This window comes from Lynx canadensis, chromosome C1 (assembly GCF_007474595.2).
Source record: "Lynx canadensis isolate LIC74 chromosome C1, mLynCan4.pri.v2, whole genome shotgun sequence".
NCBI lineage: Eukaryota > Metazoa > Chordata > Mammalia > Carnivora > Felidae > Lynx > Lynx canadensis.
Window position 1 is genome coordinate 186,005,349 of NC_044310.1, and position 14,420 is coordinate 186,019,768.

At 39.1% G+C, this 14,420-nt stretch overlaps 1 protein-coding gene across 1 annotated transcript in view; it reads left to right on the forward strand.

The window, feature by feature from the left end:
* The window catches only part of SPATS2L (spermatogenesis associated serine rich 2 like), a 169,011-nt gene that overhangs the window by 106,313 nt on the left and 48,278 nt on the right, over window positions 1-14,420 (forward strand). Inside the window, 4 exon segments of the mRNA XM_030325740.1 lie at window positions 1,597-1,705; window positions 5,120-5,169; window positions 7,782-7,952; window positions 7,954-8,029. Of these exon segments, the coding sequence (XP_030181600.1) occupies window positions 1,597-1,705; window positions 5,120-5,169; window positions 7,782-7,952; window positions 7,954-8,029 (406 nt within the window).

The window sequence follows — 14,420 nt, forward strand, 5'->3', positions numbered from 1 at the left end:
TGTCCTTCAGATGTTAACATACCTATATAAGGTCAAGTCTCCTTGTCATATGATTGAATGGCATTAATCACAATGTATACATATATATTTATTTATGTGATCATTTGATCAACACGTACATCCCCCTCTAGTCTGTAAGTTCCAGGAAGTTTGGTGCCTTTGTCACACAATAGGCATTCAAAAAATGTTCACTGAGTGGATTTTTAGAGAGGGGAAAGAGAAAAGGTGAGAAGGAACCTATATCTGAAGAAGTAAATTTTTTAATATAGAATCTAAAAAAGTAAGAACTATAAAAGGTGAGAATAGGAAAAAAAAAAAAAGCAAAGGAATCTTGAGACACATACATACAAATACATATATTACATTAGAGTCCTTGGTTAAACCCACATGTTTATGAACATCAAGATTCAAAACCAGCTTTCTGATCAATAGTGTCAAACCTCTGTAAGTTATGTACTTCCAGCTTGTGCTGTTTTCTCATTATAACCTAAGTACTCTCATGTACAGATCTATATGAGATAGGCTGCCTATTTTCTGACATAATTAGGAACTAGGCTATATTTAACTATACTTAACTAAATGTTCTGGTTAGGAGAGTCACATTACACATATCGTACCCATATAATCTGTAGTCCATGAATCTGATTACAGTAAACTGCATGTAACTCTAAAACTTAATTAGCCATAATTTAACCATTGATAAAAACACACAAAGATTGTGCTGTGCTTTCATGATCATCATTATGGCTACCACTTACCTTTGCACCATGAGGACTCTAGAATCTATCAGTAGCAGCTACAATAATCCCCTTGATAGAAAGCTGGGTGAGTTAGGTTTTGCTCAGATAAGTAGAGCATACTGTAGTAATTCCAAGTTCTGTGAGATAGAGGTCAATGAATTCTATTAGTAAAGAATACATGCTAAATTTAACTAAGAAATACATATAGGTCATTAAAAATTTATTATCAGCTTAGCTTAACCTATTAAAATCCTTAGCTTTCATATATGTATTTACTTTTACGGTGTTTTAAATGTTTGATTTTTAGAAATGTGTTTGGGAACATTCTGTATTATGGCTAAGATTGCCATTTCAAAAGTACAATGCCCCACACTTTTATGTCTTTGTAAGCATTAATGGAGTTTTACAGCACACTTGTGTGAGCTTTGAGATGACTGCTTGCATTGTGCAGATAAGAGAAGCTGAGGCATGGGGCTATTTCTGTAAGTTTTCCAAAGATGCCCCCTGAGCCAGTGTAGAGGAGAGCTTGAGACAGAAAACGATCTGTGTCTTCACTGAAAACACCTCTTGTATGCATCCTTAGTCTTGGGGATAGGTTGAGGGTGAAAAACCAGAATTGGCTTTTCACACTTACTACCACAGTCCTAACAAGGAGCTCTTGGTGGACATGTATACATAAATAAAAAGGGTATCAAGGTGATTAGCAGGATGAACTTTTGCTGGTCTGAAATGCTTGAGTCTGCTTGATGGCAAGATAGATTAGTTGGCTTTTCAAGGCCTTCTAACAGTTATAGTCTATCCAGTATGGACAATATTTAAAGTGTTTACCTTTCTTTTTCTTTTCTTTTCCTCATAGATCTATGCAGTTCGCTCAGTTGTTCCCAACAAAAGCAATAATGAAATCGTGCTGGTGCTACAACAGTTTGACTTTAATGTAGATAAAGCAGTGCAAGCCTTTGTGGATGGTAAGCATACATGACCCCTGAACCTGTTAGAACTAAATATTCTATATGTTCTGTGTTTTTCCTCAAATGCATTGAATGTCAATTAGCTACCGACAATGTAATTCTCATAAAAATATGCTAAGCTTTAAAAACACATCCATATACTCAATAAGAGCAGAATTTGGGATTCCTTTCTCCCTCGTGTAAAAAAAAAGATTGTACCTAGTTTCTAAAAGATACCTATTATAATGATGCTAATTCCATTGTCCACCAGTCTTTCCAATTTGTTATTAAACATGCCCTTTATTTGATGGTGTCCTTGTGAATGGAGGGTAATGCACTTCCTTCCTGATCTGGAAAGCCTCCTCAACTCTTCAGCATAGCTGTACTTAGCTGCAGTCCTTGAACTCGATGCTTACATAGTCTGAGAGGACTGGTTTATTCTTTTTTTTTTTTAATGTTTATTTATTTTCGAGACAGCATGCTCACACCCCTGTGCCGGGGAGGGGCAGAAAAAGATGGGGGGGGGGTGGGGGTGGAGACAGAGGATCAGAAACTAGCTAAGCGCTGACAGCAGAGCCCAATGTAGGGCTCAAACTCATGAACCATGAGATCATGACCTGAGCTGAAGTCAGATGCTTAACCAACTGAGCCACGTAGGTGCCCCAGTACTGGTTTATTCCTTAGTAGCCTTAGTCTATGATTTTGAGATTGCCTAATTAATCAGTATATCAATTCTGCTCATCTACCTCTAGATCCTTTTTGCTGTCTAAAACAGAATTTTCTTTAGACAAGCAATTGCCAGTGATATCATAGAATCCAAAGTCTAGGAATATGTTTATCTTATAAATTTGTAACCTACGACCTTATATTTCCTGTATATTATGGGGAAATTCTCCCCTCCTATTTGAACAATTTCCACTTATGGACAGAGGTCTCGTACTTGTCCTCAGTTACCATATGGGTTCTGTCCTGGTATTAGTTTCTATGTTGTAAATATGGACTGGCTAAATATAATCTGATAAATCGGGTCAGGGAACACCTGTCAGCACATTCTCAGTTATATCCTATTATACTTTCTTTGTTAAGGATGGTTTGATTTACTTATTTTCCTAGGATTGGGATAATTTTCCTAAAGTTCTACAAGTATGGTTGCATTTCAGGCAGGTCGTGAAACCAGGCCACACTCTAAATCTAAATTCTCTCAACTAATCTCAAGATTTAGGGTCCTAACTGATTTAAAAATGATTGTCATTCAAAATAGACCTGCAAGAAGACCCATAATGAGCAACCTTTCTGTTTCTCTCTGTCTCATGGACTGGCAGATACAGAGTTTTTAGTCATAAGAAAAAAATAGTAGAAAATCTGATATTGATCTAATTCGCAGCATTTGGTGCAATTTGTCTCAAGAAAAAAATTTTGGAAATCTGCACATACTGGCGCAGATAAACTCTCAAGATTCACTTGCCAACGTCATTCACATGGAAAAAAGCTTTAGGACAGGAAAAAGGTTATTATCCCCATTCTTCCCCACCCTCACTTGGATTGAAGCCCCCACATTCCCCATCATGAAAGTTTTCATTACAAAGTGACCCTGATGAAATGCACAGATGCTCAGTAACTGATAGACTGTCATCAAATCCGTTTGTATTTAAATAGAGCACCTTGCTTGTCCTTGAAATTGTCACCTCGTTGTCAGTGTTGAGATCTCATTGAAAAAACCCATGGATTGCTGAGAATCTCATATCACTTTGGTTGGGACCAGTTGGAAAACTTGTTTAAAACCACTGAAGTTCGAAAATATTTGTTAGGAATCACTTATGAGGCTTATTAAAAGCACTATTTCTGAGTGGCTTCAAAAGCTTCAAGCAGTTTCAGTATAATTAAATTTAATAATAACACTTTCAAAATTCTCTGTGAACATGAGTATTTCTTCTTCAGAATTGCTCTCGAAAAGCTCATTGTCCAAATTGCAAATAGAATTTATGTCAAAATGTGAAAATTAGAGGAATAATTGTAAAGCCATAAGCAACTCACCTCCTTTCTCTGATTAGAAAGAACATTATTTAACGGTGCTTTTTAATTTATTTTATTTAGAAAACTGAAGTTTAGCTGTAAGTAAAAACTACCCTAATGATTATTAGCCACTGGATCGGCTAAGAAAAAAGCCTAATAAAAGTGACTTTCTAAAGTTCTTCAAAAGGAGAATACTGTGAAACATTAATTCTCTGGGCAAATGAGAGAAAGACCAGCTCAGTTAATAAAAAGTCTGAATTATAACTTACTTTTAAGTGCGGTGTTATTATTTCAAGTACATGTAACTCAGAAAGCCTAAGAGGGCATTGAATTGGAAACTTTGAATAGATAGGAATAATTAGCCTGTCTAAACATTTGTCAAAGCAATATGGCCTTCTGCTTATCTAACAGTGACAGTGGACTCAATAATTGGGACCCTACTAATTTGAAATTTGTTATAAAGACCGGCCTGAAGTTTATCTCTGTTTAGCCAACACACTCATTGTACGGAACTATTAATATAATGAGATTGTATGAAAAGGCTTAAAATTGTTAAAAGAATACATTTAAGAGCTACTCTTTTAGAATTACTTATTTATAGGAAAACAAATGATGTACTCATTACCAATAACGTATTGTTGAAATTACCCCCAGCCCAGTTGGAATGAGGGAAGAACTTTGTTACACCACGTGGAAAACAGTTATCATAGCTGACTAACAGTACGCATGTCTTTTAAAATATTTTACAGCTTAATCAGGTTAGACTTTTCCTCTGAGTCTGTGCAAGGCCACATATGTATGTGAATAGCATGGAGAAAACCTGAGATTAATATGTCAGTCGATGAATTTCTTTGTTTCAAAGTAGAAGCCCGCAAAGAGCACATCCCATCCTTATGCACAGTGACGAGAGCAAAACCAACCTCAGATAATCTGCCCTCCTTATCACGCTGCTCAAGTTCAAGTTGCAAACATAATGAGTGGGGGCAGAAAAGAGCAGGAGTGGCCAAGCAAAAAGCTTTGATGCACTTGGTTAATAATATTCAAAATCCATGTTTGGTCTGGAAGATTATAGGTATTTTGATTCATATATCAAACAGAACAATTTTAATTCCACCTATGGCAATGAAGCTAACAGAACATTCTCAAGATATATTTCATTTTCTCTAAGACAACATAATGATAAAAAGGTAAGCTTCATGTAGTGGGGCTTAATACTTTGATAAAACCAAGATCATGCAGTGAATTAAATGAAAGTCTGGAAATAAAAAATGAAACTGGCATTTTTATTAAGGTAGGATGTATCAAAACAAATGAAAAAGCCACAAAAAAAAATTGCTACCAGGATGGAAAGACAGAGATGAATTTTGTGTGGTGTTTTATTATGTGAATACGTGTTGAAGGTTCTTTGTCTTTGTCTAGGCAGTGCAGTTCAAGTTCTAAAAGAATGGAATATGACAGGAAAAAAGAAGGTAAGATTAATACTGATTGTAAATTAATCACATCTCCAATCAAAACATCCATGGTTGTTACCATTTAAACAAGGTTACCAATTTTATGCTTCTTTCAAATATGTTGGTATGTAGACCGAGAAAACTTGCAAATTCAAGACTCTCTTCAATTACCAGCCACCCTCACTACTAATGCCCTTGTTTTCTGTTGGAGTGTTTTTAACCACCAGGTGTGCTTTAGAAGTCCCAGAGTTTTTCTTTTTAAGTATTAAGGGGAACCCAGCCAGAGAATTCAAAGGATTCAAGACGTTAACTTGCCTGAACATATTCCGTAGCACAAAGGAAAAAATTAGGGAGTGTTTTAAAGATACTTGAAAAGCTCTAAATATATTTTCACATGTTTTTCCAACTGAAAGAATCTGTCCAAAGCTGCCCTGAGTTGTTTTTTTTTGTTTTGTTTTGTTTTTGTTTGTTTGTTTGTTTTTTTTTGCTGAGTTCTAAACTAGATCTTTAACAAAGGAACAAGAAAATACCTTAAAGCCATAGTAAGAAAGGGACCAATTTTTTTCCTTCTTGATAACCCTGGCAAACCACTCTTTGAGAACAGAGGGAAGGAGATTTTACTCTGCCCTCTTCGAATTATTTTCCTTTCTTGGCTAGTCACAAAGGGTTTGACTTCTGGGCACACGTGAGGTGCACCTGTGTACACATGGCACTCTGTCTCCAGAACATGCCTGCCTAATCTTGTGTACATATATGGAGCTCACTAGCTCCTACAAAGTGCACCAGTCTTGTTCTTGGTCTGCAACCTGTTTTAGTCTGATTCTGTTTTCAAAGGAACTGCCCCATCCGTACCCATAATTTCCCAGCCAGGCCTTGTGTTTTGGGTATCCCACAATATAATACTCCAGTCTACCCTTCCCCATGAGGGAAGATCACAGGCCCACAGAACAGGTTTTGAGAAAACAAAAGGCAGCATTACTTCCATAAAATCCTGAGATGACTGAGATTACTGAAATTACCCTTCGCCCTCTGTTCTCCCTTTAGTTTCTTGTGGAATAGGAGGAATTGGGAGATTTTTTTTTAACCCTGTGTGTCACCCTTTTTGACAATCTCTGCTTATCTCTACTCATGGTTTCCCTGACTTCTGTGTGAGCTGAAAATGGTTTGCAAGTGATTGAAAGGCAATATTGACATGTCCGTTGGAAAAATCTCAGATGTGCAGTTTGGGTATCAGATTTCTCTGATGTGAAAAAGGAGCAGAGGAACAACTGCAGACCCAGCTCACTGAGCCTCCATCTTAGAGGTTCAGTGGGCAAATGGTCTCCCCAGCCCAGCAGACATGCAGCTTGCATGGGAACCTGTGCCGCCAGCCCTTCCCTTCACCCAGGGAATGGCTTCTCTCAGCCAGAGGAGCACTACTGGGGGAATGATTGTGGTTTCAATGGGAAAGAAAGGGAATGAGGAAGAGAATTAAGAGGAAACAGTTTCTTTTTATTTTTTCTGTTCAAATGTGTTGAAGAACAAAGCCAGGCTGATGTTCCACTGGCACTCACTGCTGCAGCAGGTGGGTGGGACAGGGTCTGCTCTAATGGGTCAGGCATCTGTTCTGCTTGGCCAAGGTCTGCGCCGTCCTGAGTGTTAAATACATTGAGTACCCCGAAGGTACAAAACCAAAGTCAAGTAAAGCGTGCAACGTAATTGGGAACATCTTTTTAATTTCCTGTATATTATTGTGTATCATCCATTAGGGCATCTTAGGAGAGGTACCGTAAAACCCTGCCATATTGTGATAATTGGGGTCCAAAAACATTTTAATGGTCTAAAATGCAGGGTGGTGTTATTTCAAAGTAAATAAAGTGAAACCATGTAATGCTGTTCGCCTCATAGCCGAGAGGTCGTCCAGGATTCCAGCTGCACAGTCCAAATCCAGGTGGACCCAGATTGGTTTGGCATGGCTTTATAGCAGTTGTCTGCACCAGCTTAAATTCTCATGGGGATGATTATGTGTCCTGTGGCTGCCTTGCACTCTGTGGACAGTGGCAGCCATGCCAGGAATCTCCTGGTTGATTGGTATCTATCTCGGCAGACCCAACCTGGACTTTGGGGACCTGCCTTCTACTTCTTCATCTTGCAAGGACTTGCCTGCCCTTTTCCTACTGATTCTCTTCCTCAACCTCCTATCCTCCCCGGAGGATCAGAACCCTTGTCTCCCACCACCACATCACCAATTTAAGAAATGTGAGCTCTTCTCCAGTGGCACAATATCTGAATTCAAGTTGTTTGAAAGCAGTTCTCACAAGATTTACTATATTACCGTTCATATATATATATGGCTTCAATTTGCTCCAATAATATTTCAACTTTTAGGCCATTCCCTGCTATTTTTTTTCCTTTTAAGGGAACTTTTATTTGCTCACTATGTTTATGAAGTAAAAGTTTACACAACTTACTGTGAGAAAGAAGATACTTACATTAATGTGGGCGGTTAATAAAAATGTAGGTGTTTTCGCCCATTCTAAAGGGCCAGAAAGCAAACAAGATAACATACTTCATTTTGATGTCTAGGTTCACTTTGTATCTAAAGGGTCTGAGCTGAATAATATTATCTTCTCATTTGTTTCTCATTCTAGAACAATAAAAGAAAAAGAAGCAAGTCTAAGCAGCATCAAGGCAACAAAGATGCTAAAGACAAGGCAGAGAGGCCGGAAGCAGGGCCCCTGCAGCCACCACCGCCCCAGATACAAAATGGCCATATAAATGGCTGTGAGAAGGACAACTCATCCACCGATTCTGCCAGTGAAAAAACCAGTCCTTATCCCTCGTGACAAAAAGATCTCGATACTCGAGGAACCTTCAAAGTCCCTTCGTGGGGTCACAGGTCAGTAATTCTCGTACAGAGTTGCTTAGGAAGGCACAGAAGAAAAGGATGCAGAGGGAACCCACTGAGTTGATTGTTTCTACTGTTGATATTGTTGAAAGAGAAGGTTGTTCTGCATCGTGCAGGGATGCAGACATCTTCCCATAGGAAGGGGGTGGGGAGGATGTTGCAGGGCCAAAGAATAAAACTCAGCTTAGCCCCGCACTAAGTCAGAGGATTATTTTTTCCAAGGAACATAGTTCTAATCTGTATTAGCATCATCAGGAAACAGAAATTCCAGTTAAAAGAAATTTTCTTTCAAGACACCTTTTCCTGGGATAAGGGAGAAATAATTGATGACAAGAGCAAATGTTATTAAAGGGTAGATCAAATTATTTTAACTTTTGGTATTTTATATTATGTGACGAACCTAACCTTCCAGGATGTTAGAATCTGGAATATTAATTATTTGTGCTATAGCTATATCTTAACCAGTCCACCAAAGGCTACTTTTAATCAAGTGTATGACGTTGGGTGTATCATTTCATCTCTAGTGTCCCATTTCCTTTCTGTAAAATAAGGAAACTATACTACAATGTACTAGATCAGTGGCCCTCAATACCGTCTTACTGAATGCTCCATTTGATAACAAATCCTAAAATAAAATTCATAGATAATATAATCTATATAATCTATCTAGAAACAGGATTTCAATAAGGCAAAAATGTGAGAAATCAGGAACCACTAAAAAATAGAAACCTGATAAAATGGTCTGATATACACACCCACTTATAATGAATCGCTTTGCACTTAAAAGAGAACAGTGGTCAACAAGATATTGTAGACAGTGGTTTTTTTTTGTATTTCACCTGTGATGTAAGAGCTGAATGAGAGTGTTTGTATATAGACACAGCATCACTAGGAAAACAGCTACTACAAATGCAGGCTGATGCAGGGGTGCTAGTTGTTAGATACCGTGACTACAGGTGTCATTGGCCATGTGATTTTCCCAAATGGTGCAAAACTTTTGATTGGTTCCGAACACCATAAAATACAATCTTTTCTTAATTTACCCAGTATTAAATCCCAGAAATCCAAGTAAATCCTGGAAATCTGTAGGAAAATTATATTAAAAATACTTGTGTTTATATGTAAACAGGACATGAGAAAGTTCAGGACACAGGATGATTCTTTGTTGTGCAGGATGCCTGTGATTGTAAGTCACCTGGCTATAGGTGTAGGCCCCTCTCCCACACACAAATTTTAAAAATGCCCCATCAGTTTTTCAAAATGCCTTCGAAGCGGTGGTAGATTCTCCCAGTGAGGACCAGATAATTCCTGAAGTCCTTCTAGTTACAAAATCCTGCTTTTATTGACTCAGTGACTCTTTAAATTCTTCCTACACACAAAGCACTGTGCTCTCAGGCCACAGTAATTCAGAGAAGGGTATGGTATGGTTGAGGCCCTGAGGGAATCACATCCTATTATTTATTCTTGAAGAGAAGGCTGGGTTACAGTTTAGGGAAGAGAGGTGCTACATCCAACTGAGTGATCCGGGGAAGTTTTGTGGGAGTAGTAGTTATTGAAGGACCCCATAAATTTGAATGAGGAGAGGGGATTGGAAGGTTGAAAGAAGTGGAGAAAACTTGACTCCATACTCTTGTATGTCTGCAGTCTCTGAGTAAGACAGGCCCTGCCTAGGAACAATTCAGTCCAATAGAAGATGATGCAAACAGAACATCTCCTGGTGACATGTCCCAAATCAGGGCTCCACTGAGGAAGCAATACATTAAATAACTGACATGCTACACAGCACACTAGTGAGTTTGCAACTTGCTCACGAAGCACTAATTTTCTTCCATAAACACATTACCTACCAACTCTCTTAATAGTGAGTGCCGTAATTCAGATCATCCTTACTGTGCAATGCTTCCTTAAACCAACCCAACAGGGGCGCCTGGGTGGCTCAGTTGATAAAGTGTCCAACTCTTGATTTCGGCTCAGGTCATGATCTCACAGTTTCATGAGTTCGAGCCCCATGTCAGGCTCCATGCTGACGGTGTGGAGCCTGCTTGAGATTCTCTGTCTCCCTCTCTCCTGTCCCTACCCTACTTGTGCTGACTCTCTCTCTCAAATAAATAAACTTAAAAATTAAAAAAAAAAAATAGCCTATTTCCCTTTAGAATCTAAATTTTCCAGGAATTTTTTAATTCAGTTTTTACTACGCCTACAGTTTTGAGAATGTTTTGATTTATAGTAAGGGCAGGGGAAAGAAATTAAATAATTGAGTGGCAGATTCCCAACTTTGCTTGTTATTGCTTTCACACGAATTACTTTCAAAATCTAATTACTCAAGTTGCTGTTTTGATATCAATCACGGACTAAAAGCCTAGCACGTATATTTGTTCATTTACTTATAATTTATACCTTCTTTTCTAAAACAATTTCGGTAACTCTATCAAGTATATGACATTAGAGCAAATTCAATATTGAAGCGCTTCACTTCACAGTGGATAGCTGCCTTGAAAGTTAAGTACCCACTGGAGGAGTTCTCTGTACAAGGAGGTTTTTGTAAACTCTAACATGAAACTTTGTGTGAAGAATCCTTCATTGCACAAAGAGCCATCCCAATATCCTTTCAGTTTTGTAAGTTTAGCATGAAGGCATTGAAGTATGTCAGTATTATTTGTTAATGTTACTGGTTCACTTCAAATCTATACTTCACGTAAGTTTTCCTGTTAAGGACTGAATGATGATCATGGAAGATTATTAGATGATTTTGCAAAAGGAAGGGAATCCTCCTGGTTGACCATTAACATCAGCAGCAGCTCACTCATAAATTTAAAAATGAGTTTGTCACTAGTTAGGTTTTCCTTCCCAAAGATAATGAAAGTTCATCAGGAACGTGGTGCCAAAACTGTGAAATGGCCTTAAAATGCTCATCCAATCCATTGGAAACCCCGAGACCCCTAACAGGTATTTCACAGATGAGTGTTAGGTCTTGGACATTCTGTACCCCATTTTGAATGTAGAGCCTTGGCACTGGAAAGGATGGCAGTGATCCTTGAACCCCATCTCCTCACTTTATTGCCGAGGAAGCTAGAGCCCCTCAGGTTGAGAAGATAACCCGCACCCCTGGGGTAACTCTTTTTAGTTTGCAAAAGCCTGTAATTTAATGCATGCATTCAGAGAGTCTCTGCTGAAACCGTGGGCTCCATAACTCCTAAATGATGTATAATTGAAAAATTAGGAAAAGGTAATCCTAAAAAAGCCATATAATGATATTCTGTACTTGAGTGGGTTCAAAGTATGAGTGTAAAAGAAATCTCCAGTCTGCTTGCAGTGGAGCATTTATCAATCTTTCCAATAATGAACTGGCTCAAGAAAGCTTGCCCTGAATGCCCAGCTGGGCAGCAGGCTGTGAACATGTGGAACACACATTTTATCTTTTTATAACACCTTGACATTCAAGATTTCTCTTTTTCAAAAATTTTTAAACAGAATTACTTTCTGGTAGGGGGGAAGTTAGCTTTAAGATATATGCAGGTGGTTCAGGGGTGTTAGTGTGACTTCCTACGTGAAAAATAACCACCAAACGCATCATCACTGCAGCTGTAAATATAGCACTGTCGAGTGGGACAATGCTGCCTGTCAGCATGTAGCTTAGAAGTTTGGGAGTTTGATTTAAACTTAGTACAAAATACTTCTTTAAGCCTTGAAGTAGTTTTTTTTTTTTTTCTGTATTTCGGAATTTTTAATAACAGCTCAAATTAGATCTTTTACATAATCCAATCATGATCATTCTGTGTCCAAGTACAAAGTCAGACAAGGAATATATTAAGATTTATTTTTTACCAAAAGTAATGCCAAGGATCATTTTTATTCCTAAAGTCCATCTAAATGTCTAAAGCACATTATGACTTTAGGGTTCAATTTCCTAAATATTCTTCCTGCTCTACTTTTCTTAAGGCGTGTATTACTGAAATGTTTAGGTGGTTATCACCGGATAGGTCAGAATAAGAATTCAAATTCCTGTGTGGCTTTCTCTCACTGGACACAATTCCCACTGAATAGGAATGGAGCGGGATTACAGGCCACCAACTGACTCCATTGAGAGAAACTTTGAGGCGGGGCTTTTCTTGGCTTCAGCTCCCCTGACGGCCAGCAGGCTTCCTTTATGTCCCCTGGTCTTGTGAAGCATCCTGGGAAGGCAGCTCTTGTGTTATTCGTTACCTGTCTCAAACAGAAAGCTCCATGCTGTGTTCACTGACCTGCACAAACCGGACTTCACAATCTGCTCTGTATCACAGAACAGGAGCAGCCCAGTCATTTTGCCTTGACAATACACATTGTCTATTTGGGCATGGCACTGGCACAGAACTGCTTTCTCATTCTCAAAGTGAGCGGAACCAAACATGAGAGAAAGGATCCCGTTATTTTAGAATGTTCGCTGCTTGTCCCTCATTTGTGCGTCTTGTTAACACCCCACACCACCACACACACACACACCTCACCAGACTGTTTCACAGTATTTTTATGGTATGCGGTTTCCTATAGGATTTCCAAGCAGATTTTTTTAATGCTACTGTCAGTCCTAGCCTCAAGATTATCTCCCCTGCTTCTCTAAGCCCCTATATTGGACCAGAGGATTAGAAAAGATCAACAAGATGAAAGCAGCTTGCCTGGGACTTTAATAGTAAAGCCAAATGTGTATATTCCAGGATTCGGCAGTGCCAGCCCTCCAATGGAAGCAATATAATATTGTAGCAAAGAACCAGGCTTTAGCGTTAGAGGTGTTTGGATTCAAGTCTTGGCCTCATCGCTTACTAGGTGTGTGACCCGGGACAAGTTAGCCACTCTGTGTCTCCGTGTCCTCACCTGCAAAATAGAAAATATGACTCCACTTAACAAGACTGTGGTATGCAGTAAGTGAGGTGTCTAAAGTGATTAGCACAGCATCCAGCACAGAGTCAACCCTCAGATCATTTATGTGTCTAGTAAACATTTTTAAGCATCCTGACATGAGCCAGGAATTCTAGACGAAGCAAACAAGACAGCAAAACTTCTGCCCTCATGAAGTTTGCATACGTTTTGGAAGGTGAGGTGAAGAGATGCATAATAAATCAGAATACAGCTAAGTTACCATGAGAATTCTAGATGATAGTAAGTGTTGCGAAGGCAGTGAGTAGGAGAGAGATCAGGGCAGGGGTCAAGATCACGTGTGTAGCAACCTGAAATAAGGCCGTCATGTCCCGTGAGTGATTGAAGAGGAGACATGGGAGATGAGACCCAGAGGCCTCAGAGCAGGTTCTCTCACACCAGGTTACAGTGGTCCGAGCAGCCAATGTTTTATTTAAACCTTAATTAAGGACTTTAGCTGAAACCCTTGCAGAGCCATAACCATGGGCTTTTTACTCTTTTTAAAATTAAAGATACAATACTTTCTTAATCTATGTAGCCAATACTAAGTAGTGTCCTATGAACTTGCATTCTGAAAGTTTACATTTGAAGCACAGTAATTGCTATTCTCACTCCTCATTAATGATTATTTTAGCATCTAAATACTCAGTGTTAGCTCCTGTTCATGGTTGTGCGCTGTGCAGTCACACCCTCAGTTTCACACCCTCAGCAGCACCATGTCAGAACTGTTTGGGGAACGTTAGGGGAGGCCTTCAACTGCATTTTCCATGACCAAGACCTCTGCTTCCTTTCTCTGGGTGTGACAAAGCAGAAAGAGACAGACACAGACATGGGGTGTAGTGACAGGAGGGCATAGGAAACACACAACCCCTCGGGTATTTTTCTGTCACCCGGGTAGAGTGAAATCCACAGCCCTCTCCCTTCTCCTTCTCATTTGAAAACTACTTTTGCTGGGGCGCCTGGGTGGCGCAGTCGGTTAAGTGTCCGACTTCAGCCAGGTCACGATCTTGCGGTCCGTGAGTTCGAGCCCCGCGTCGGGCTCTGGGCTGATGGCTCAGAGCCTGGAGCCTGTTTCCGATTCTGTGTCTCCCTCTCTGTCTGCCCCTCCCCCGTTCATGCTCTGTCTCTCTGTCCCAAAAATAAATAAACGTTGAAAAAAAAAAATTAAAAAAAAAACAAAACTACTTTTGCTGCAACCCTGCAGCAAAACACAAAACTACTCTCTCTGAAGAGCTGATATCTTCATAACTTCCCACCCATACCTTGTTATGGCGATTTCAGTAACAAAGAGACTTAATTAAATGGAATGCACTCCTTGCAAAGAACAAAAGGCCTTCCAAAAAAAATTGTTTTTTAAATTTTTGAACAAAGATTTAAATGGTTCTATCAAAATATAATGAGAATTGACTCTGTTTTGCAGTGAAATAAGTCAGTGAAACAAATTAAGGCAAATTGTCCACCTTGTGTCATTGGGCAGCTTAATTCATTGACT